Source organism: Zingiber officinale, chromosome 5B (genome assembly GCF_018446385.1).
Source record: "Zingiber officinale cultivar Zhangliang chromosome 5B, Zo_v1.1, whole genome shotgun sequence".
Classification (NCBI taxonomy): domain Eukaryota; kingdom Viridiplantae; phylum Streptophyta; class Magnoliopsida; order Zingiberales; family Zingiberaceae; genus Zingiber; species Zingiber officinale.
In genome coordinates this window covers 129,292,787-129,319,349 of record NC_055995.1, presented here as the reverse complement: position 1 = coordinate 129,319,349, position 26,563 = coordinate 129,292,787, and the positions used below count along the sequence as shown (strand labels likewise).

Sequence of the window (26,563 nt, the reverse complement as noted above, 5' to 3'; positions counted from 1 at the left end):
TCACGGCATTAACCAACGGAATACGTGCAGTTTAACAAATTATTCAAATTTATTATTTAATATATTGAACGAAATAAACCAATTTCGAATATCAAAATTATTCAAAATGTCTATTTAGTTATAGCCCTACTATTACCTGGTCCCGGAGTAATCATCAAAAATCTTGGATCTGCGCCAGGGGGGGGGGGGGGGGGGGGTGTGCAAGGATGTCTTTGAACATGAAGACGACATCATGAAGACACTGACTCAGGCGCTGGCCAAGACCGGCGCCGTGATCGAGAAGACCGTTCATACCACTGTGCAAGAAGTGACCGGACCGCGGCAGCTGCAGGACTACGATCTCATAGACCAGGCCGGCTCCGGTGGCCGTGGTCTCGTCTGGCACCTCTTCTCCGCTCGCCTTCGCGCCTCCGCCCCTTTCTCGACAAGCGAGCCCTCTCCAAGACTCGCTCCCGCGCGGGCCTCTCCAAGGCCGCCGAGGACGCGTTCGTCGACCTCGTCCGCGTAGATGCTGCCCGCCTTGTGCGAATCCGCCATCCCGGAGTACTCCACGTCGTCCAGGTCCTCGACGAGAGTAAGAACGCGATCGCCATGGTGACTGAGCCGATCTTCGCCTCAGTCGCTAACGCCCTTGGCCAGCTAGACAACATTTCCCGCGCCCCTAAGTAACTCAAAGGCATGGTATGGATTTTCTTATTGAAGTTTTTTAGTTTTCTTATTTGATTAATTGAATTCTAGGGATGATAATCTGCACGGTAGGAGTGCAATCCGATAGGTGTCCCCAGCACTAAGAGAACGCTTATTTAGTAAACTTCTAGGAGACTTAAGAAAAGAAATCCATAAATCATGGACAGGTAACATGTACCAGCACTCTATGATAAGGAGTTAGAATTCAACACATTTTGGCCACACTAAAAGATAAATGCACTTACATTCATATCCAAAAACAACTTCAAAATCAACAATATGGATTTTGTAGTCAGATTTATACTCCACAACAATATGGAACAACACAACAACAAAAACATAAACGAAAATACACTAATCAATAATCCTACCAAAACCAAAGCTAAAATCCAAAAAGACATATTATGTCAGAAAAAGTAAAGAAAAGAAACCTTACTTAAACAAAGAAAGGCATGCAAGAAAATTCAAACCTATAAAAACTTATGCCAATACTATCACTTGCTTTGCTTGTAATGAACCTGGACATCTTTCATCAACCTGTCCAAACAGAAAAAATCTATAGAGCCGTGAGGCAAGATTAGTTGGCTGTACAAACTAATACCTAATAGAAGTCCAATCTGATGTTTTTGACAACTCTTCCATCTATTCTATTGTCTCAGTAGAAGACATTGAGGAAATCTCCTCTTTAGCTGATTATACCTTAATCAATTCTTTCTTAGATCCTTCAGTCTCACCTAAAGAAATCTTTACTTTTGAAGAAACACTTAACGAAATAAACAATTTCAATTTCATGTATCATCAATTTATCCCACAAAATTTAGTAGATCTTCGTTCTGACCAATGTGCTTGTCCTCATGAATGGTTCCAAAAGAAGGTACCGATAATGTCTCCTATTTCATGTGTAGTTATTATCCTTCTTTCTTACAAAGAGGAACTTGTAAGCTTTGTAAAAAACAATGTTGTAATCTTTGTTTAGATGCCCTCTTTTAGGTTATTATTCCACCAACTCATATTGGTAAAGGTAGTACTCGGAATTCACTTTTAGAAACTGGGGTGTCAGTCTTAGAAACTTGTCTAAATCTCTTAGAAATAGACATTGCTCAACTCCGTGATCAGACTACTTGTTCCTCTCCTTTAAATCATAGCAAAGTTAAACGACTCATCCTTCCCGATGACCTTGAGGATACTAACTTAATATTTATCAAACACCCAGCATCTGTAATTCTGGCTTCATTATTGATATTCGTGTGCAATGCACACTTAATATCCAAGGTTATGAACTTACTCTGCCCTAGTAGCAATTATGAGATGATTGTAAAGGGCTCCTTTTGTATCATATTTCATTATTAATAAAAGGCAAAGTTGGTTATTATATTTATTTCAATTCAGTGCCGAATGAATAAGTATAATAATGTCCTAGAGTAGGAGGTTCTATTCTATATCATATCAATTGATTGAATTGATAGTGAGATATTGTAGATATACATAGAACACTACTCTTAACTATTCTTAGTCAAACATTAATATGCAAGGATAATATTAATGCGTTGACACATGGGTAGCATGTAGGTCGACGGATGATTTAATCTCACAAGTCATGGATATGAGATATCAAGTTGACACATGGGTATATATTAGAGAATATATAGTGAATGACCCGCCATGAGAATGTTTCAGGGATTGTTATATGAGTGTCATAAACATTCTCATGTGACTATTGGTATGAATAGTCCTTAGACATGAAGTAACTACAATTCCCTATATAAGGCGTTGTATACTTTAGTATCGAAAAACGTCACCTGTAACAGAGTAGACTATAAAGTCGATCACTGGGTATGCAATAACTTATGTGGAGGGATGTGAGTGATGTAGATGAGATCTATCCCTTCTTTATGATGGAAGTGATATCTGTGGGCCTCTTGATTAGTAAGACAAAATAATGCATGACCATGCTCAAATGAGTCAATATGTGATATTGAGCTTATTTGTTTAGGTGTGTCTACTTAGAGATCAAGAAACATAAAGGTTGATAAGAGAATGACACAGTCTATGTCTCATTGATCAATCTAGATTTTAAGGATAGAGGGACCAAATCATACAAGATAATAGCCATAGACAGGTTAGGCCGGATCTCGACTTTCTCGTCACTTGGGTAGCAATGATGCCTTGTTAGATGTCACTCATTGCTTATGTATCTAAATGTTGATTTGGATACATTGTCAGTACGAGAATTTATTGGTTCATACACAAAGAACAAGTAGATTTGGAGATGGGTTTATATGATGAATCATTGGATTAAGTCTAATCTGAATTGGACTTATTGAGTTAGACTCAATTGGATCTAATTATTGGATTGAGTCCAATTCAAACTAGACTCATGGAGTCAATTCGAATTAATGAAATGGTGTTTCATTGAATTCGAAATTTCATGAGAATCAATGAGTTAGACTCATTGGGTGAACTTGAATTCACCAAGAAAGAGGAAAGGTCAATTTTGACTTGACCAAAAAGGGAAGAGGAAAGGTCAATTTTGACTTGACCAAAAGACTCTTCATGAAAGATGACTAAAAGTCAATTCATGAAGAAGATCAAGAGGCAAAAGGGAGATCAAGAGCCAAATGGACTTTTGGTATTCCATGGGAGTACAAAAGGAGGAATTTTGGCCATTGATTGTAAGGTGTTCATTGTCTTCTTCCTCTCTTCCTTTCTCCATCGAAATTACCTTGCTTGGTTGCTAGCACAACCTTAGGTAGTTTTCTTCTCCACTTCTTGAGTTTGTGAGACGGACGAGACACTTGTTCGTGTGGATACCGCTAGAGGCGATCATGCTGAGATCCAAGCTGTCGGGAGTTTGAGTGCACGCATCAAAGGTATACCTATCATGAAACTTAGTATATGTATTTATATTTCCCTTTGCATGGATCTTCTGGAAAGGAACAAGAAGTTTTCTGCTGCGCTTTCACGTGTTTAGCGCCCTAGTTCCTTACACTCTCCATGCCTTCCTAGACAGCGGTGCTACAAGCTCTACTATTGATAAACATTTGCTCACCTCTTTCTTACCTACTTTTCTGAGTAAATCTACCAATACCCCTCTTGTCAGCACCTAATTCAATGGTCAGTAATTAAGTTGCCACAAGTTTGTTAAAAACGTTCATCTACGATTTTACACCAATTGTGGTGATTTTGGTTCCCCTCTTTTACTCCCTCAACTTTGGATACACCCTATGCCCACAAAAATATCCCTCTAATTTTGAGACTCAATTTTCTCATTTCTCCAAAAGGTGCCCTCTTGCTGACTAAAAACTATGCTGTTTTTCTCTCCACTCCTGTCATTTCTCCCATTCTTTCTGCCTATCCATCATAAGTCCGTGCAGGTAAGCATGGTGATAGCCCTTCTCGTCCTCCTGAATCTTTCAACCCAGCCTCCTCCTCAAGATGTCCTTGCCCTATTAAAAATTCATGCAAGCGTAAAAACAAAAGGAATGTTTATCTTCAGGAAAACTAACCATACTTGGCTATGAAAGCCCGAACACAGAAGTAGAAAACTCAGTCACCTATTATTTTTGTAATCAAGACATAGATACTTATTACCAGGATTGTCTAAACCCTGCATACTTATGCACTTTATTGAAAACACAAGAAAATTTAGACACAGTAATCTCTAGACTCGAAAAATTAGACATTATAGGAAAAAACCCTACCAAATATTGGGAACGAGACAAAATCAACCGTAAACTAAACATCATCAATCCAGATTTGACTATTAAAGCACAAGATTTAAAATACACCAATTGGGCAAACAAAGAATGCAAATATTATATTTCCCAATTACTTACCCTTAAGGCCATACAAAGATCTGAATCAAGACATAGGAGTCCCGCGTTTATTGTTAACAAAGGAGCTGGGCAAAAGAGAGCTCAATCTAGAATGGTCTTTAACTGTAAGCGTCTCAATAACAATTGCCATGAAGATGGATATAAGATACTAGACAAAGACTAGTTACTTAATAAGATTCAAAACTCTAAATGGTCTTTAACTATATGCCTGTTATGTACTTAACTGACCAATATATATACACTTTATCCTTTGATCATATTTGGTTCAGCTGGGTACGCAGAAAAGGCAGTAAAGGTTAGATGAGACCAGTGAGCTGGTAGGACTGAGGTGGGGGTAGGGGGTAGGGTGGGTGGGCTAAACAGGCTAGTTGGTCAGGTTGGATGCGCTAGTTGGTCCACACAAGTTGGTCAACTTGGGTGGGCCAAGGTCTAGGTAGGTTGGTCGAGCTGCTTGGTTTACATGGTTGGTTAGTCTAAGTGGGGCAAGTTGATTAGCCTGACTAGCCCGCTCGATTGGCTTGCCTAACTGATCCAACTTAAATAAGGGGAAAATATATATTTTTTCCCTCTGTGCCTCGTACACAGAAATATTTTAGTGGATTTTAGTACCACGTCTAAACAATAGAAAATCATTTACTTTTTCTTATTTTCCACAAACGAAGGGGAGCCTTGGTGCAACGATAAAGTTGTTATTTTGTGACTAAGGGGGCGTTTGGTTTAGGGGAATAAGAGTAGGGAATGGGAATGGGAATCATTGATTGCCATTGTTAATGTTTGGATTATAGGAATAGGAATACAAATAAGGGAATGAATCCTTGAAATTAGGTAATAACTCATTCCCATGTACCTCCCCTTCAATGAGTCATTACCCTATTTTCATCAATCAAAATATTCCCTTATTCCAAAAATATCCTTGACCTAAAACTTAAATTTTCTCCCTTAATATCAAATATCAAAATATATTTATTTATTTTTCTTTCATATCACTTCTCTCTCCTTGTTCTCTCTCATCATATTTTCTCTCTCATCATTTTATCACACACTTTCTCTCTCCTTAATCTCTCCTATCACACTCTCTTTCCTCTTTTTTCTCATTACACTTTCTCTCTCATCATATTTTCTCTCTCCTCAATCTCTTCCATCGCACTCTCTTCCTTCTTTTTTCTCATCATACTTTCTCTCTCCTCAATCTCTACCATCACACTCTCTTTTCTCTTTTTTCCCTCAACACACTTTTTCTCTCATCATACATTCTCTTTCCTCAATTTCTCCCATCACACTCATTGTTCTCTTTTTTTCTCATCACACTTTCTCTCTCATCATACTTTCTCTCTCCTCAATCTCTCTCATCATGCTCTCTCTTCTCATTTTTTTCTCATTATATTTTCTCTCTCTTCATCCTCTCCCATCATACTTTCTCTCACATTATATTTTCTCTCTCATCTTCTCTCATCATGCTCTCTTCTATCACACTCTCTTTTCTCATTCTCTCTCATCACACTTTCTCTCTCTTTATTCTCTCTCATCACACTTTCTCTCTCATCATACTTTCTCTCTCATCATTCTCTTTCATCATATTTTTCTCTCTCATTCATCTTTCTCTCTCATCTAATTTTTTCTCTTATTTTCCTTTAAGGGTAAAAAAGGAAATTTTGATTTATTCCGATAGAAAATATGCAACTAACCAAACATTACTTTTAAGAGTAATATCCATGCTCATACCCATTCCCATTCCACACTACAATGATTCCCATTCCGATTCCTATTCTTAGGAAAGAACCAAACGCCCCCTAAAAGATTACGGGTTCAAATCCTGAAAATAGCCTCTCGCAAAAAGCAGGGCCTCGGGACCCCGCATGGCGGGAGCTTCGTGCACTGGGCTGTTTTTTTTTTCCACAAACGAATTATTTTCCAGCAAATAAACAGAATCTTAAGAGCATGAGTTTGACAAACTGCTTATGTTGTATATATATAAAACTTTAGTTCTATTTAGCTTCATGCTTGAAAATCCTTAATGTTGTTTTATGGCTATGCATCTTCCTTTTTCCATGATGATACTTGATTGCGCGCTCTTCGCTTCCTTGATCACATGCTTGTGCGATGGCTTTTTTTTCATTCTTTTACATTTAGATAACCTAATTATTTGGATATTAGGAAACAGGAATGAGTTCATAGGGGTTGGAATAATGTTAATTGCTAAATGTGCATTTACAGGAAAGAGATAATATGTAGAAGTCAGAATTTCTAAAAGCTTTATTTGATATGTGGAAAGATTTTGATTCTCGTGTTTTGCGCTACAAGGTCTGAACCATAATTCTCTTTTCTGTCTCAAATTGTATGTATTAGTTGACTGTATGTTTTATTATATTTCTCAATCTTACCATTGACTTGAAGTTCTTTGGTTTGGAATTTCTGAGGACAGGTCATGTGGGGTACATATCTGGTTTAGTACACATATTCCAGCAGTATTTTAGGTGCTGTGTCCTAGTTGGTAATTTTTGCAAACTTTAGTCTGTCAGGCTGGGAAATGGTAATTTGTTGGTCTTACACTTATTTCTATATTATGGGAGGGTATATATGTGAACTATGTGTCAAGATATGCCTTACCTTTATAGCATTTTAAAATTGTTAAATGAGGTCTCTTGATTATATTATGTACACTTTCAATTCGTCTGTAAAACTAACATATTTGAAACAGAAGATATAAGCTGCAATATGCTTATACTTCCCTTACGTAGTTTTTCTATATGGTTCAAACTCAAAATTTTGAGCTTGAATTAATGGAAGAAACTTTCATATTTAGCTTAAGACTTTTGGCCTTTAGATTATGTTACTGCTAAATGCAATTCAGATAAAAGTTTAAACTGATATAACTGAGAAATTTTGTTTATTTCTCATGAAGCTTAAGTTTCAACTAGAAAGGTTTATTCTGAGGTAAGGCACTGAAAATCTTAGTAGTATCAGTTTTGAAATCCTTAGAACTTGTAATTGCATTCCTAACTTTTGTATGTTCTGACAAAATTGGACATCTTATTAATCTTTTCGTAGCTACTTGGTCCCACATTGCTAGTATGTGTGGTCGGTACTTGTTTAAATGGTTAACTATTTTGGGTTAGTTTAAACTTTAAACTGCTCTCAGATCTTAATATGATATCAGAGAAAACATGATGGACCTAGGCCTTAACAAGTGTGCAATTGTCCTACTACATATTTTGTTATTTCCACACTCAGCAGGTTGCCATATTTTTCTCTTGGTCGGAAGTTAGCCCCTTAGTTGATTACGACATCAAATTCTACATTGTGCAGGAAGCACTATACCCATTTCTTTGGGCATCGATTTTTGTGATATTTTTTTATTTAGGGTTAACTATAAAATATTTCCTAACCTTTGCACTTCTAACAAATCTATTCCCACTCTTCATTTTTTCTAACAAATCAATCCTAACCTATTTAAACTTTAACAATTCTATCCCTTTATTAGTTTTATTGCCCAATTACAGTTAAATATTTACATGACTTCTCAAAATCTGATTCTAAATCGTTTGCCATGTTATCAAGGAGGCTTTGATTTAGTATATTTTTTGTTTTTAGGTCATAACTAAATATGAAGAGGATATTAAACCTAACTACCTGAGTATCATTTACTATATGGTAATTGGGCTTGATAAAATTGTCATATTTTAAGATATTATGTAAATATTTAATAGTAAATGAATGAGGAATAAAATAGTTGGAGGTTTAAATAGGATATGACTGTGTTGCCTGATTGTTGCCACCGATTGTTGCTGCCTTCTAACAACAATAATAACAAACAACAACCAAGCCTTATCCCACAAGGTGGGGTCGGCTATATGAATCCTTTTACGCCATTGCGCTCTATCTCTTTCTATATCATCATCTATACTTAAATAAATTTTATCTTATTTTATTGTTGCTAACCAAGTCTTTTATGGTCATCTTCCTCATTTGATATGTGTGTTTGCCATAGTTTCATATCGCCTAACTGAAGCATTTATTGGTCGTCTAAGTGCATGTCCGTACTATCTTAAACGTGTCTCTCGGAGTTTTCCCTCAATAAATGCAACTTCGACTTTCTCTTTATTACTTTCATTTCTTATTTTGTCCATCCTTGTATGTCCACACATCCACCTTAACATCCTCATCTCTGCAACTGTCATCTTCTGCTCATGTGCTCGAGTTATAGCCCAACATTCAACTCCATATAACATAGCAGGTCTAACTGCGATTTTACAGAACTTTCCTTTAAGTTTTAGAGGTATTTTACTATCACATAAAGCACTTGGTGCTCTCCTCCATTTCAACCATCCTGTTTGTATTTTATGTAAAACATCTCTCTCAATCTCTCCATTGTTTTGCAAAAATGATCATAAATATTTAAAGCTCTCGGTTCCAGGCAACTCGTCTTCTCCTATCTTAACAATTAGTAATAATATTACTAAACTTAAATTCTATATATTCTGTCTTTAATCTACTAAGCCTAAAATCTCTCTCTTCTAGTGTTTTCCGTCCAGATTCTAGTTTAGTATTTACTCCTTCACGTGTTTTATCTACCAAAACAATATTATCGACAAACAACATGCACCATGGTACTGTGTCTTGAATGTGTGCAGTGAGTTCGTCTATAATTAGTGTAAAAAGATATGGACTTAGAGTTGATCCTTGATGTAACCCTATCTTTATTAGAAATGCTTCAGTTACTCCGCCTGAAGTCTTTACTTTGGTTGTTACATCCTCGTACATATCCTTAATTAGTTCAATATATGTTACGCTAACACCTCTCTTTTCTAGAATTCTCCATATAATTTCTTTGGGACTCTATCATAAGCTTTTTCTAAGTCAATGAATACCATGTATAGATCTTGTTTTTGCTCTCGATATTTTTCAATTAATTGTCTAAGAAGATGTATAACTTTTATTGTCGACCTTCCAGGTATGAACCCAAATTGATTTTCGGTCATTGTGGTCTCCTTCCTTAATCTTCTTTCTATTACTTTTTCCTAAAGTTTCATGATATGATTTATTAGTTTGATACCCCTATAGTTTGCATAATTTTGTACATCTCCCCTGTTCTTATATAAGGGAACTAGAGTACTTATCTTACATTGATAAGATATTTTTTTTCGTTTTCAATATCATGTTAAATAATTTTGTAAGTCATTCAATACCTTATTTCCCTAGGCACTTCCATACCTCTATCGGAATATTATCTGGTCCAACGACTTTTTCATTGTGCATCCCATTTAAAGTTTATTCTACTTCTGAAGTTTGAATTCTACGATAAAAATTGAAATTTCTATGCTCATTTGACCTACTTAAATTACTTAAGTTAAGTTGGTCACTTAAACCTTCATTAAAAAGTTGATGAAAATACCTCTTCCACCTCTTTTATTTCTCCATCGTTTACTAATACCCTATTACATTCATCTTTAATCTATTTTATTTGGATAAGATCTCTTATTTTTCTTTCTTTCACTTTAACTATTCTATAAATATCTCTTTCCTCTTCTTTTGTATCCAATTTTTAATATAATCGTTTAAAAGTTTCATTCTTTACTTCGCTCACTACTTTCTTAGCTTCTTTCTTGGCTATTGTATATTTTTTTAAGTTTTCCTCGTTCTTACAAATATATAATTCTTTATAAGCTATTTGTTTTTCCTTCACTTTCTCTTGTACTTTCTCATTCTACTACCAAGATTCCTTACTTAGTGGTGCATGTCCCTTTGACTCACTGAGTACACTCTTAGCTACTATTTTAAACTTTGATATCATCTTATCCCATGTTGTATTAGAGTCATCGTATATTCACCTAATGCTTGTACTTTTACTTTCTCCTTAAATATATTTTGCTTCTCATCCTTTAACTTCTACCACTTAATTCTAGGAATCGTATAAGGCGTATATCCAACACTACTAACCTATGTCGGGTAGTTAAACTTTCTCCAGGATGACTTTGCAATCTTTATAAATCTTTATAAAGCTTTCTCCAGGATGACTTTGCAATTTAGTATTCCCACTTTTGAACGTGACTAAGTGTTCTTCTTTTTTCTTAAAAAACGTATTAGTTAATATAAAGTCATATGCTATCGCAAAATCTAATATAGTTTTCCCTTCTTCATTTCTTGTTCCAAACTCATAACTCCCATATACCCTCTCATATTCCTCATTTTTCACTTCAACATGCCCATTTAGAGCACCTCCCATTAAAATCATTTCATTTGATGGAATATTTTGTAATATTTCATCTAAGTCGTCCCAAGACCTTGATTTGGTAGTTTAATCTAGTCCTACTTGCTATGATGTGAGAACTCTTGCCTATTGAACACTACACCCAAGTTCTCATGAAGATGTAGTGGTCTTTACTCATACCCTGTAATGCGAACTCTTACATATTTAGCACTACACCAGAGTTCTAGAGATATAGCGGTCCTTGCCAAGACGTTACAGTCGGACCCTGTAACGCGCTCTTTCCGGGGAACAACCTAGCATTAGCACAATATTTTAATGGATCCATTCATTGAATATTTGCCATAGTTTTAACCCCGGCAGGTAACCTAATACAACCCTCCTCCTTTATCTGGGCTTGGGACCGACCATGACCGGTCGTCATGGGCGGAGTTTTAAATAGGATATGAAATGAGAATAAATTTGTTAAAATTAAAGGTGATGATAAATTTATTGATTGTGATAAAGGTTGAGATATGTTTTGTAATTAACCCCTCCAATTATGTTGATGACTGATGAGATAGCTGGAAAATGAGCCTGATATATTGTTTTCATCAGCTGGCCTAAAAATGAAGAATGAGGTTCCAACAATGGGGCTATGTTGAAGTTTAGTATATGAAGACTTACCCTAGTATTTTAGAGAGAGATCTGAGTTTTTCAACCCTAGATTCCTAGGTTTCATGGGACCAGCCATAATATTTTGTGAACTGTGAATATTACCCCTCCCCTAGTAGGATGATTATAATGTTAATGGAGACTTTATGTTTATGAGCAGTTAAGTTTAGTATATGAAGACTTACCCTAGTATTTCAGAGAGGTATCTGAATTTTTCAACCCTAGATTCCTAGGTTTCATGGGGCCAACCATAATATTTTGTGAACTGTGAATATTACCCCTCCCATAGTAGGATGATTATAATGTTAATGGAGACTTTATTTTTATGGACAGTTATTCTATTGCCTACTTTTTAAATAATTTCTCTTACTTGTAGGTTCTTCCACCACTTTGTGCTGAGCTGCGGAATATGGTAATACAACCAATGATTCTTCCTATGATTCTTAAAATAGCTGACTCCCAGGTAAAATGTACACAAATGCTTGTTATTTGCCTTTTTCTTTTCACAATTCCCTATCTTACAACAAACATTACAAGCAAGTTATTTGTTCAATTTATTACGTAAGAGCAGATTTTCATTAGTAATTTCACTAATTTTGGCGAAGTTATATATGCAGTGTTTATTTATTTATTTATTTCTACAATCTGTGTTATTGAGCTGGTATGTTTCTCTATCTTTTTTTGTTATTATTCTTTCAAAAAAAAATTTAGCCAACCCCACCTAGTAAGGCTTTTGTTGTTGTTGTTGTAGTATTCTTCCAAAATTTTCCTAATACCATTTGAAGGACTCCTGCTTTCTCAGTAGGCTTACCCTTCTGGTGATATACTTTACCAAGCAACATGATAATCTCTCTTCTAATTATGAAGTTAAATTTTACCCTATTGATATAAGTTTTTGTCCACCAGACGGGAAGCTTTCTAGCAATCAATATATAAGAATATTTGAATATGCAAAATTGTTCTAACTTTGAATTATTAGGAAGTAACTAATTAGCTACTCATAGATGTTCTTCTTAGAAATATTTTTGAGCTACTCATAGACTTTATGAAGAGGGTGATTGACCAGAAGCCATACACTAACTTAGATTTGTATTTCTGTATGACAATACAACTTTGTGCCTGCAAGGTCAACTAGAGAAATCTTGTATTCATTGACACAATTAGCGATAGTTTGGGGAGAGAAGAATGGCAGCATGCTGTTCAGACATACAGTATAAAACTCAGTATATACATGATAAGACCCCAAGTCCTATCTAAGGGGAGAATGTCAGTAAATGGAGAGGAATGGGAATTATTACACTTTGAAGGAATCTACCTTCAGATGCCAAATTCTATATTACTTCACTAATGAGCTTAAAGATCCATGGTTGTTTTTACACATACAAGAAGTTGCTAATTTTAAATAAATTAATAGAAAATAACACTTTGTAGAGAAAATAAGGGAAGGTCTTTTCTAAATTGAATGAGCAATTGAAGGTTTATTTGAATCAACCTCCTTTTAGTATCCTATCAGTACATTGTAACAATAACTAGGGGTGTAAATGAGCCAAGCCGCTCGTGAGCTATTCGAAGCTCGATTCGATAAAAGCTCGTTTGAGCTCGTTTAATGAGGCTTGTTAAGATAAACAACCAAGCTCAAACTTCACAATATTCGGCTCGTTAGCTCGTGAACATGTTCGTTAAGCTCATGAATCAACTTTTAAATAAAAAAAAAATAATTTTGATATTGAATTTACACTCTACTTATGAAAAACATAGACAAATATATTAAATTTATTTATTAGAATAAAATTATAAATTTTAACAAGAATATTATATATTTTTTAAAATATATAATTTAATTTTTAATGAATATTTAAATTTATAATTTATATTTATTAAGCTCGTTTAGGCTCGATAAAAGCTCGAATAAGCTCGTGAGCCATGAATATATTCGTTAAATAAAGCTCGAGCTCGACTCGATTATAAACGAGCCAAACTCAAACATCCTAGAGTTCGGCTCGGCTCGGCTCGGCTCGATTACACCCCTAACAATAACTAGTAATAAGGTCATAAAGGAATTATCTTGCATGTTGTGCTATGTCTTCAGGAGTAATTCAAAGGCTCCTTTCAATTTTGTCTTTTACTTTGGCAGTTGATTAAAATATTTGGCATATTCATTTTTTTCTATGCAATAATTAAAGACTTCTGGACAAGAACATTATAGCAAGCTTTAGAATCTCCTTATGAGTTGTGGTTTCAGTCCCTCACCAGAACAAGACACTTTGTGCCATTTTGGTGTTGGAACTCAATGAAGAGAAAGATGAACGTAGGAAGGCTCTAAAATCTAGGTAAGCACTTTTTCTTTCTTCTCATTGGAGTTACTGACACCAGATTGTTGACTCTAATGTGAGAAGGAGCTTACGTGGAGTGCATCTTAGGAGCCTGAATAGATCACTAGAACAGAAGAATCAGAGATCAGAATGGCGAGAAAACCACAGTGTTGACAGTGATTCTGGACAACAATTCTCCTCTCAAGGAGAATGGTGACAGTAATTGTGAGAGATCTCCTTGCTAACAGGAGGAGGAGGGATCACAAGGATGCCAAAGAGATTGTTGTGCCAGCTCTACTACACATCGCGGTTCAGGAGCAGAATGATATTTTTGACAATGATGGCTGACATGGCTTAAGACTTTAAACCATGTATTAAAAGGCTTCTGGTTCTAAAGAAAATAATTAATTGTTGAAAAAATAAAAGGGAATAATTAATTCTAGAGAAAATAAAGTTAGGATTTTAAATTAAATGAGCAATTGAAGAATATTTGAATGGATCGCCTCATTTTTGGATCTTACGAGTACATTGCAACCATAACTGGCACTATGGTCATAAGGAATTATTTTGTAAGTTGTGTATTAACTGGAGGAGCAATCCAATGATTCCTTTGAACTTGTCTTTTTCTGTGGCAGTTGATTAAAATATTTTGCATATTCGTGGTTTTTGGTGTTGTTAAACTAGAGGTTTCTAGATAAGCACAGGAAAAAAAAAACCTAGCATATAAAATGCTCCTTTTTAGAAAAGATTAAGAAATGGTAAGAGACATCAAAATCATTTAAACAAAGGTCATTGACTTGATTTTTTTAGGAACATAGGTATAAGCATAAAAATAACGAATTGGAACTTCCCAGTTAGACTGTAGTACCCAACTTCAATGTTTGATTTGCTTATTTTACTTGTAGCTGTGTTTTTGTTATTTGTCACTCATTGCATTGAATCCCTCGTTATGCGCATCCATTGCTCTTCACTTGCTGCCATTACAGAATGGCAAGATATGGGCAGGTGAATTCTAGATAAATAACTATGTATCTCAGCAAGTGACTAATAATTTTAGAAAACTTATTATTTGGTGTTTTAGTGGCGTTTCACGTGTGATCTTTATCATCCATTTGAAATATACTCTATTTAAGCAGAATAAAAGCATGCTAACTGTTCTTCTTGCAGGAAAAAAATGATTTTGAGCATTCAACTTTGCCTGCACTTGTTCCAATTCTAAGTTATGCATCAGGAGAAACACTTCTTTTACTTGTAAAGAATGCAGAGCTTATTATTCACAAGGTAAATCAATTTGGTAACTCTTAAATTCTGTAGATATAGGCCATAATTCTACTTCTACTCTGTGATACAAACTTTCATATTTCTTTTGTTTTTGATAATTTTTCTAGGCAATGGTAAAGAATATTTTACATATGCTGAATGATATATATTTTCAAATGTCCAGTTGAATCTATAAAGCATGTTTGGCATCAAGTGATGGTTTTGATGATTGCTAAAACATTTAAACTTTGTATTGCACTTCATATGATAGTGTGATAGCCTTGTCACTCATGTTTTCTTTATACATAGAATTTGAATGGCACATCAGCTTTTCAGATCCTTGTAAACAATCAACTGCGTTACTCAAAGTTTAAAATCTCGACCCCTGCCGAGGTTTCAGTTCTATACCAGAATGATACAGTTTCGGTATCGTATTGTGTCATACTGATATGATTTTGATATTTTTTATTTATATATAGTAATTATTAGATAAATATATTTATTGTATATAATTTAAAAATATGTTGTATATTGATTTTATAGAAGTTCTTCATTATTAAACAACTTAATATTGTTAGAAAAATAATTAAATATAATTTTTTTAAAGAAAATTGATCTATCAATGACTCGAATTAAAATTGATACATCATACTATGTTACCTTAATAATACCAAAAAGAGTGCTATGAATTAGATGGAAACATTGATTCTCATAATATTCTGCTTAGGTCAACTCTATAGTTTTCCAACGCTCAGATTAAATAATCATAATTATATAAATTAATACAAAGATGCTATTTTATATATAATAATTATATAAATTAACTATTTATTCATTTAATTAATTATTAATTTACATAATATATCATAATATCAATTAAACATTAAAAAGTAAATAAAGATAAAATAATTAAAAAAATATCAGAATATAAATTTGATTTATTATAAATTTTTAGAAATTTTAAATGGAATTAATAACCGTAAAAACAATTTCAGAATATCAATTAGTAAAATTAATAATTTTTTTTAAATTTTAAATATATGTTTTATATATTTTATTGGAATAATTTAATTAGGATTTATGAAAGTCTCTTCGAAATATCACACTTAGTTGAGAATTATTTAAATTAAATAAATAACAATTTTAATTTTGCACAGTGATATCACTCGTGACATCACCCATGGACGCTTCCTGCGCCGGAAGTGTCGCGGGACGCTTTCGGTGCCGGAAGCATTATGGGATGCTTCCGGGAAGCTTCTGTCACATGACGCACGGCTGACGCACACGAAATTGGCGAGTTTACTGTGTCGGTTTCGCTCTCCAAGTGGAATGGTAAAAACCGTTTGTGTCGCCCGGCACGGAACGATATTTCAATCGTTGGTGTTACTCCTTGATTGTCCTTCATGATATTAACTCTTGTAGTTATTTTCAGGGTTTCGTTGCAGATTAATGCATGAGTTTTTTTTATCATATTCATGTAGTTCTTTACCGTTGCGTTAAGCTATCATCTAGCAGTTTTAAAGTGAAAAAATGTCTTGAAAGAACAAAATGCCAAGTTCCCTTTGCATTAATTTGTAAACAAATAGAGCTTCGTGTAAGCTTAGATATTGCTGCTTTTTTCTTTCATAGCACATGATTACTTTTAAAAAATAAAACAAGTTTTTTTTTTGTTGTGGATCCCAATGATCAAACTAATACAGACTCTAGACGTCTACCAATCAAAAACAGAAGTGTCTGTAAACCTTGCGGGCAAACAATTCACACAAGGAGACATGACCACTAAACCACATAAACATCATAACCTTTGCGGGCTAGCACAACCACGCAAGGTCATCACATGACCCACAAAACCACAAACATCATAACCCCTCGCGGCAAACCTAGTCACACAAGGAGACATCATTCACCACACACATCACATGACCCACAAACATCATACCCCTTGCGGCCAAACATAACCACACAAGGAGGCATATTACACCACACAACTTAAACACATCATAACAAGTACCAACTCTAAACATCTACAAATCGACATATCTGAATTTGAATTTTCCGGAACAGCACTGCTACACACGGTGCTTCCCCTTCAAACTGGTTTTTGTTCCGTGCTTGCCACAAGAGGTAAACCATGCAAGATACCTCTAAGTAGTGCCTTCGTAGCTTACCATTGCTTCGATACCACCTTTGAAGGGCCCTGAATAGCCGTTGAACAACATTGATTCGATGTCGAAATCCCAACCAACACCTCACCTTAATTATCCCACAGTTCCCTTGTGATCGAGCAGCGAAAATATATGTGACTGTTGGACTCATCTTGTTGTTTGCATAAGAAACATATTTTGTAAGCCTCATAAGTCATTGTGTTCGCTGTCCTCAACCGTCCATGACCAAGTAACCACCAAGTAAAATGATGCTTAGACATCAATCTAGCCCTCCACACAACTGGCGTCCAAAACACCTCCACCGTGCACAGTTTGAACAGTTCGTACGCATTAGCCACCCCTTTCTTTTCCTCTGCAAACCAATCAATTAACTTCATGTTCACATCACCTTGTCTCCCCAATCTTCACAATAGATCATCTCTAATATGTGATAACCTCTTCGTCAATGGAGAATATGATGCGTTACCACGCCATCGCCAAAAATCTGCACTAGTAGTGTGGCACCCATCTTACCCATAACGAGTCAATTTGACTTTTGATGTTCCATAGCGTTCGTAGATCCCGAAGCCCATAGCCGCCTTTCATCTTTCGGTGGACCACATGAAAGACAGGCAAAGACCATATAATTTGTCAATTACACCACTTGGCATTGGAAGTATAGATAGCCAATAGCACTCCACACCTTGTAATACCGATCTTACCAACTCCAATCTTCCAGCGTATGATAATATATGTTTTGGCCAAGACGCCGCCTTCTTTGATACTGCTCCAAGAGCCATAATTCGCAATACGTAACCTCTCCATGGCTAGAGGAATACCAAGACACCAAAATGGAACTCCCCTTGTTGAAAACTAGTTATGTGCAGAATTCTTTGCCAAGTTTGTTCATCCACGCTGGCCATATAGATGTTAGACATCAATGGGTTGGCCCGCAGTCTGCCTTGTTGCTAAAATCTTCTAGTACATCCTCCAATATCGTGATGGTAGAGGTATTCGCTCATGTGAACATCAAGGATCATCCGCATATGCCAAGTGAGCGAGTTGTACCTCCTTACACTTAGGATGAAAATGAAGCCAGGGTAGCCGCAATTCCTCGTTCAACGTCCTTGAGAAGACCTCCAAGACTAGGCCGAATAATAGAGGGGATAAGGGATCCCCTTGCATCAATCCTCTTCTTCCTCCAAAAAATCCATGTATACTTCCATTGATGCTTACTGAGTACGTGACCGTGGAGATGCATTCTTGAATCCATCCTTGGAATTGTTGGGAAAACCATAACCAACTAGTGCCGACATAAGAAAGCTCCAATCAACATTGCCGAATTCCTTCTTTAAATTCACTTTGATCATACATCTTGGAGATATCCTCTTGCGAGCATACTTCCTCAATAATTCTTGGGCAAGGTTGATGTTCTCTCCAATGAATCGATCCTGAACAAATGCCACTTGTGCCAGATTTAACAAACTATCCACAACCTTTGCTAGTCGATCTGCCAATACCTTTGAGATGATTTTATAGAAGACTGTACAACATGAAATTGGTCGGAAATCAGCAACTTTTGAAGAGTGATAAGATTTGGGTACTAAAATGATCAAAGTATGGTTTCATTGCTTGAGAAGTCTACCATGATGGAAGAACTCCTGGACCGCCGCCACCACATCTCCCCCAACCGTGTCTCATGCCGAAGGAAAGAACTTTGTATTATATCCGTCGCGTTTAGGAGCCTTATCACTCCCAATAAGTAACTAGTACAATCAACCTGTCCATTGTTCCTTCGACAATTTCCAGCCGGTGATGGAGCTACTGTTCAGCGACGTACATGTCTCCTTTTGCCAAATAATCCTTGGAAATACCCCCACAAATTTATTAGCAACATCTTCCAAACTTGAGGTTTGTTCCTAGACTGTTTCGTGAGTGTTAAGATGACATTCCTCTTATTGTTGTGCTTCACTAGGTCATGGAACAACTTGGTACACTTGTCACTTTTCTTTAAGTTCTCACTCTTGGCTCTTTGTTTGTAGAACATCTTCTCCGCCTCCGCAAGGAGTGTGGCCTTCTTTCTCAAAGACCCATAATCACTAGATGTTCCATTGCCGGCTAAGAGTTCGTTTTGAGCTTCTTCCAGCTCTCCTCTTGCCCTTTCTGCTTGCTCCAAGGTATTAGACATAGTTGTTAGATCAGCTATATCTACCTTTTTTTTTTACTTTACTTTGTATACTCACCTTGTTTGAAGATATTGGTAAATTTAAATAGCCACTATGCTTCATTTTTTTTTTTGTAATTTTATTTGAGGGCCTGTTATTGTTCATAAGTAATCTTTTCTGCTGAAATGCAAATTTTACTTTTAGATGATGGTTTGCAGATTTTTGTTATGTAGTTTCCTTTAATTAGAATCTCTATAGAGCATGGTAATTGATGATTTTTTGACGTGCTAGTGCTATTGCTATTCTGCTATATGATTGGTGAATCAGTCTGCTTTTATGTACTTTGCAGTTACAAAACATTGCCTCACACTGAATGCACTTTTCCAGGTCAGCCAACAAGACTTGATACCTCACGTACTTCCCTTCTTTGTTCGAGCTTTTGATGATAGTGATCCCTGTATACAAGAAGAGGTTTTGCAGAGGACTGTTCCCTTGTTAAGGCAACTTGATGTGCAGGTCTAAATCCTTATCTTTCATAGGCACAAACAATGTTAACTTTTTTTATAAAAGTGACGAGTTTGAAGGTCATGATACTTGAGATGCATTTGCAAGTATTAAATCTTTTATGAAGCATTATTAGTGGATCGTCCTGTCTCCCACATCAATTTTTTTTTTCCAATTTGTTAAAAATGTATGACAAATATTGAACTTGAATTTATAGATTCAATTAAGGCGGATGGTAAAAAATTTTCAATGATTCAAAAATCTTAGGCAAACAAGCACAAATGAAACCTGAATGCAGCTATATTTTTTTGTGAAATATTGTGATTAGTCTAGTTTCTTTTTCTTCTCATGGATCTATATTGAAGTTTGATTGAATTGTGACCTTTTGATTTTAACATCTTCATTAATAGCAGTGATAACTTTCTTCTGTAATCAAGTACTTTATCAACGATGCCCTACTATTGTATCTGGCAAAACTAAGTCATGCTTTTATTGGTATATCATTGCAATAGGGCAATATAACTTGTCTAAATTGTTAACCTTTTGTTGAAAACTTCAGCCCTGCTTTTGGCTCAATTTATTCTATAATTTTGGCAATAAAATTGTTGGCATTTGATTTTTTTTTTTCCTCCTCTTCGATGGTGGTAGTCACACCAACTGTTTTTTACTTGGTAAAAATCTTTTGCTAGTAATCTCACTGTCTCTAGTTATGCTGTTGATTTGGATGAATTACGGTTATTCACAAGGTTTAGAATATTGAGAATTTGAGATAGAGATCTATAGTCGCCAGGACGATTTACTTGAGAGTTGGAGGGATAACTCTTTTTTGAATCATGAGCCAAGATCATTCATAACATTTGAGAAGGAAATTATTGGATTATTTGCATGTATATTAGAGAACACTATCATATTTACTAGTCTTTCATAACACCTAATATTATAAATTTATAATATCCCATGTGGCCCTGACCATTATACATCTTACTATTAATTCTTTCAACTCTGACATTCTCTCAAATTGAGCATATATTGATCTGTGTAACTTGTTATGTAAAATAGAAAAGATTTAACAAAGAGGAAAAAAAGGAGCTGACTAAGATGCTTGATGAAGATGAATATGCAATATTGGTACAACAGTAGATAAATTTTTGGTCACGCGGCATGATGGTTTGATCTTTAAAGAATTAATGGCTGGAATTGATTTTAAGTATGAGCTGATCTGATCTTCAAATGAGTAAAGTCTTCTTGATCTTGAATCTTTAGTATAATCTTCTCCAACTCCCTCACAAACTGAAGGTAATTCTGAAGTTTGTTAACAAAGAGAAACAGCATGTGAACTGTTGTTAAGGTTTTTATTTCTACTTAATGAAACAGCATGTGGACTGTTTTAAAGTTATTAATTCTACTTTTGTGGTGAGTAAATAATTCAAGGGAGATCAAGTAAATTCTGACATTACTCTGAGAGATGATATGTCTTTTGAAGTTATGACCAACAAAAAGAATGCAATAGTGGTTTAGACAAGTGAGCTCAGTGTTCTAACATCTACTCTATGAAAGTAGAAATTCTGAGAGGAGATTTGAATTTTGATTATTTTGGGAGTGGGAGAAGATGTTAAGAGAGACATCAATCCTGAGAGAAGAGTGATATTGAAAGAAACAATAATTAATCTCATCTTAGTATGTAGACAATTTATCAAGAGATGGATGATGGATGATGAATGATGGATGGAAAGTGATGGAAAAATAAAGATTTTATCTGTATATTAACTCAAGTTGAACAAGAGGGGAGAGGAAGACTTGAGATGTAGTTTGTGAAAATAAATACTATAATTGTCTTTTTTAAAAAACTTGGTCCCTCTTATTTTATACATTCTCTCTTTCACTATTTCCTACTGTCCTCCCTTTTCTATTTCTTTTGATTGACCTTTTGTAACTACTCCTATAGATTCCTTTTATTCTCATCTCCTATATATATATATATATTCTCTTTTTATGGCTGCTGGGTTGACCTAGCTCAGTTCTAATCAGGGTTATGATGGGAGAATGGTGCACTATTGCTTGGCCATGATTGCCTAAATCCCACATTTGCTGCACATCTTCGACCAAGAGAACTTTCTATTGCACAGATAAGGGTGGATTTCAACTGTCAAATTTGGACTTTCACCAGTGCCATGATGAAAAAAAATTACTGGTAATAAGGTGGTGGTTGTGTTGGGCACCACAATCCTTCTGCAGGTGAGAAAAGAGTGGAAGTTCTGCTGCAATTTCGAGGCAGTCATGGTTAGTGTTGAAGAAGAGCAACAGGGAAGCAATGGACTGCCTCACAGGGTTGCAGATCTGTGAACGCAAGCAGTTGCAATGGGCTGCATTGCGATGAGAACTGTGTTGTCAGACAGCCTCTGGCAATCAATGTGAAGCCATGAGCAACTGTAGAAAAGAAAAGAGTCGGCACAACAATGAGAGGCTATTTGCAGGAGTCGCATTGAGGATGAGCCAAGGCATGGTTTGCCAATGCTGTGGCGATTCCAACTATGGGATTTGGAAGGAAACCCTTGCCCAGGAGAGGATCCACTCTGATACCTAACAGAGAGAACATACTATACTCTATTCAAGTAATTAAAGTTAACGAGGTGTATTAACTTTGATAAATCTGACAATAACAAACAATTTAGATTTGCACCAGATATAACAAACAATAAAGCACATGTGAAAAAATATATTAAATAAGACTTGAAATTAAAATTCCATATGCCGAATAGCTAATGTGCATTACCTAGGATTCTCTTTTCTTACAGTAAGTGTAGAAGACAAAGAAGGGAAAATGTTGGTAGAAAATGACAATATTACTGGTCTCTAAGATAAAGAGTGTTGTAGTCAATGGCTAGCTTATTTTGTTTGCCTAACCAAACTGTCCATGCTATAATTTTGAAGATAAATATTACCAGAACCTGTGAGGTTATAGGTTAATCTCAAAATTTATGAAACTGTTTCTATTTTTCATTTTCTTGATAAATAATTTTCTTCTTTCTTCTCCCTTTATCATTAGTCATCAATATATAATTTTTTGCTGCCCTATAACACCCACATCTTATTTTCCTATCCCGCTTACATTGGCTATCATTGCAAACTAGGTAATACTTCTATCCTCTCTTCGTTAGAGTTGATAAAACAGCACTTGTTAGCCAAAATATGCCAATTGAATCGGCTTCTGTCATTTCTACTTCTAGCAACTTGTTTATAATATACACACTAATATAGATAATCAATAATGATGACTATCACCATGTTTCAATGTATTGTAGTGGGACCTACATGTTCTGCAGTTATAATTTACTTCACTTTATTTCAGTTGAAAGATTTATAGATCCTTTGCATGATAAACTGATTTATATTTGGCTAGTTGTCTATACTTTGTTGATTATTCCATTTCCCCTGTTGTTGTAATATAGCTGCTTGTTTCTGTGTTTTCTTTCACAGTTAGTGAAACAAACCATGGTGTCTCGTGTTCACAGTTCGGCTCTGAAAACAACAGTTGCTTCTGTAAGTAAAAAATTTATAGCCAACTGTTTCTATCCTTGGGGCATGTGGTAGCAGTCATTTCCTTCTTTGGACAAGTTTGGCACGATACTGGTCTATATCAGCTGCATAATTGTTTACCTAGTTATTTGTCCCAAATACATGCACATTAGATTTTTGTGCTGGTTCTGGCACCAATTTGTTCTATACCATGCATCGCTGAAAGTTTAGGATTGCTCCTGAATTTCAAATTTTCATTGACTGACATGAGCATAACCAAAGTAAATGTTTTACATGTGATTCTGTTGTGTGCCTTGCTTTACAATAATAGGAATGATAAAGGTTATTCTCAGCTTAGCTTTCTAGGGAGTTTACATTTCATCTTTTTTCTAATTAAAGGTGAGAGTAAATGCTTTGCGTTGCTTGGGAGATTTGGTTTCAACACTTGACAAACCTGCAGTTTTAGATATCATGCAAACACTTCAACGATACTACTATGGACCACTCAGCACCAACTCTTATGTGCACACTTGGAGTGGCAAATTCTATTTATAAACAAGTACACAGAGCTGAATTTGTTTTCTTAGATGTACTTTTTCAGTTTATATTTCATATTACTTTGAATTGTTTCCATTTTATGTTTAATGTTCATTTGTTTCACATAAATACTTCAGCAAAAATGGTTTTGAAGAAATTTCTTTTCCATAAAAATTGCTTGTTTATTTGTGCTGAACACTAGGTTTTCCATTGTTGTCTGCCTTCTTTTCTGTTCTTTACTGAGCTAAGAATCATGGGTTTGACTTCTTTATCCCCCACTATGTAGTATGGAAGAGAGTTTGCTGTTGAGCATGTGCTCCCGCTGCTTTTCCCATTGCTTGCTTCTCAGCAACTGAATGTTCAGCAATTTGCCAAGTACATGCTCTTCGTTAAGGATATCCTAAGGTGCATAATGCTAGCTATCTTTTTCCTCATATCTAGTATGAAAGTAATTGACAAGTTAACCTTTTTCAGAACGATAGAAGAGAAACTGGGTGTCAGAGTGACTTATTCTGGATCTCCAGATGTTAAATTGTCTGCTACGTCAGCTAATGAGATGAAGACTGAACTATTGCCAAAACTAACTGAACAAAACTCATCGACCAAGAGTAAGCCATCATGGGGTGAAGACTGGGGTCCAACAGTTAAGAAGACTGGAAACACATCACTTCCTGTGGAGGCCAGCCATCAACCTGAAAGGGCAGTACCAATCTTGCAGCAGGCACCTATCACTGATATTCCTTTGAGGTCTATTACTGCAGCGTCTAGCCAACAGACTTCTCCTACATGCACCCCTGTTAATGTTGAATGGCCTCCTTCCAAGTCACATTCCGGGTTTGGTGTACATCTGGGTGTGAATGAAAATCAGAATGCCATGGGGACTTCAAATAGTTCTTTTGATGATTTGAATCCCTTTGCCAATTGGCCTCCGAGATCAAGTAATTCAGCAAGCAGCTTAGTATCTGTAAATGCACCAAATCAGAGTTATGGAATTTCTGGACCTGATTTTCCACCAACACATCTATTGTGCAGTTAAAGGCACAAAATGTGAATTTGATCTCGAACCTAAACAATCAAGGTGGTTTTCCAATGAATAGCCAAAGTTTTGGTCAGCTGAACCATCCGTCCACATCAGTTGTTGGAGGCCAAGGCTCTGCATCAGGTGTGAGTTATTCCAATGATAAAAGCAGTGTGACTAAAACAACAGATATAGGATCCATATTTGCCTCAGTGGAAGACAATCAAAAGCATCGCAGTCTACATATGTTCAAGGACCATTGGAACAGCCTCCCCTGTTAGATTTACTTGAGTCACATTATTTTTTTTTTTCCTCATTGCTCCTTTCTTGTTTTAAAATTGGCTCATATCAGCTCTACCAGAAAGTCATCTATTGGATGATAAAAGCATCACGGACTTTTTATTGTTCTAGTTGTATTGTGGCATATTGATACACGTCATCCAAAGTGTCCGTACATGTACAAGTGCTATGAACGTGTCTAGAGAGAGAGAGCGAGCGAGCGATTTCTTCTATCACTTCCAACGCTTGTTTGACACAAGAAAATGAGTCGATGGAGTACTGTGTTAGTAGTAGCCATGGATTTTTTTTGGTTTCAAATATACAACAGGTTTAAAATGGGATTACAATTTTGCTTGACAATTTTCCTCTCGGTGTCTCTTGAACATACTGTTTCTGAGACATGTAGTTAATCTATCTTATTGTGTGTTTTTGTGTTTAGAAAGGCATCCAATACCAAGGCAACGTGTATGTAAGATTGTACGAAGATTGAGTGTAATTAGTGTACGATTTTTTCCCATGTTAAAAGAAACAAAATAATCAGGTCGAGTATCCGTTAGGATAAATCAAGTATTCAAGTATCCGTGACCGACTATTTAAATAATAGTTGAAAATCTAATTATAATTTTTTCACATAATTTTTTCATTCACTATTAAGATAAAAAAGTGCGCTCGTGGCTGGTGATCAAAACCTAGCATTCTTTAATTGTCATTTTATTTAAAGAAAAATTCTTATAAGTTTATTATAACTGGGGATTGAACTATAGGTATCTAGATAATAATTTAATTACTTAAATATTCTACCATTGTATCATAGTCTGGTGGTAATTTCACGCATTGCACCCTAGTCCGGTGGCAATTTCATGCATATTTAAAAAATATAGATCCGTTACATTAACGACTCCCTAGTATTGGTCCTACGGATATAGAGAGAGGTACATGTAAGTAGACTGACGTCAGACGCATAGTGAAGAAAACTTCAAGTCGTCAATTCCTAAGAATCGATCTTTGTGCTCATCGTCTGCGCTACGTCGTGGGATAATTTCACGCATGTTTAAAATGATTAACCAGGCTAGATAACGTCGAACCTAGGGTGACCGGCCCGGCCCCACGAAAGTATCCCACCGACTATCAGGGTAAATCAAGAAGCACTCATATTGGGTAGCCCAGGAACCCAGTATCCTTTAGTTGCGTACTTCATTTGGAGAAAAAATTCTTATAAATTCGTCATAATTGAGGTTTGAATCGTAAATACTTGAATGATAATTTAAATGTTTTACCGCTGCATCATAACCCGTGGCTATTTCACACATGTTTAAAGCTTTGACATTTGGTTGAATTTTATCGATTGAAGTGTTAATTAAGTTTGACTTCAAGCATGATAATTTGCGTATGCTGCACAAAGGGATAAAGTTAGTATATTGGAACTTTCAATTTTTAAATTATTTC

General features: G+C 35.6%; 1 protein-coding gene and 1 pseudogene across 2 annotated transcripts; both read left to right on the top strand.

The window, feature by feature from the left end:
* Window positions 1–214: 214 nt before the first annotated feature.
* On the top strand, window positions 215–25,410 carry LOC121985977. Of its 2 annotated transcripts, XM_042539726.1 has the most exons (8): window positions 215–681; window positions 6,738–6,824; window positions 11,759–11,845; window positions 14,862–14,975; window positions 19,651–19,779; window positions 23,245–23,307; window positions 24,107–24,225; window positions 24,295–25,410. In XM_042539726.1, the coding sequence occupies exons 2-8, from the start codon at window positions 6,786–6,788 to the stop codon at window positions 24,854–24,856; spliced, it is 1,113 nt and encodes a 370-aa protein (XP_042395660.1). In that variant the 5' UTR covers window positions 215–681; window positions 6,738–6,785; the 3' UTR covers window positions 24,857–25,410. The 2 variants fall into 2 exon arrangements, with proteins under 2 accessions (XP_042395660.1, XP_042395661.1); XM_042539727.1 differs by lacking the exon at window positions 6,738–6,824 and having other exon boundaries at window positions 216–681.
* Window positions 233–678, top strand: LOC121987047 (annotated as a pseudogene).
* Window positions 25,411–26,563: the final 1,153 nt, after the last annotated feature.

What these genes read in the sequence shown, in the direction of transcription:
- LOC121985977 (XM_042539726.1), top strand. Translation starts at nt 6,786, where the DNA reads ATGTGGAAAGATTTTGATTCTCGTGTTTTGCGCTACAAG. An exon ending in CTCGTGTTTTGCGCTACAAG is followed by an intron (nt 6,825 to 11,758) that starts GTCTGAACCATA and finishes TCTTACTTGTAG; the next exon opens with GTTCTTCCACCACTTTGTGC. An exon ending in TGAAAACAACAGTTGCTTCT is followed by an intron (nt 23,308 to 24,106) that starts GTAAGTAAAAAA and finishes CCCACTATGTAG; the next exon opens with TATGGAAGAGAGTTTGCTGT.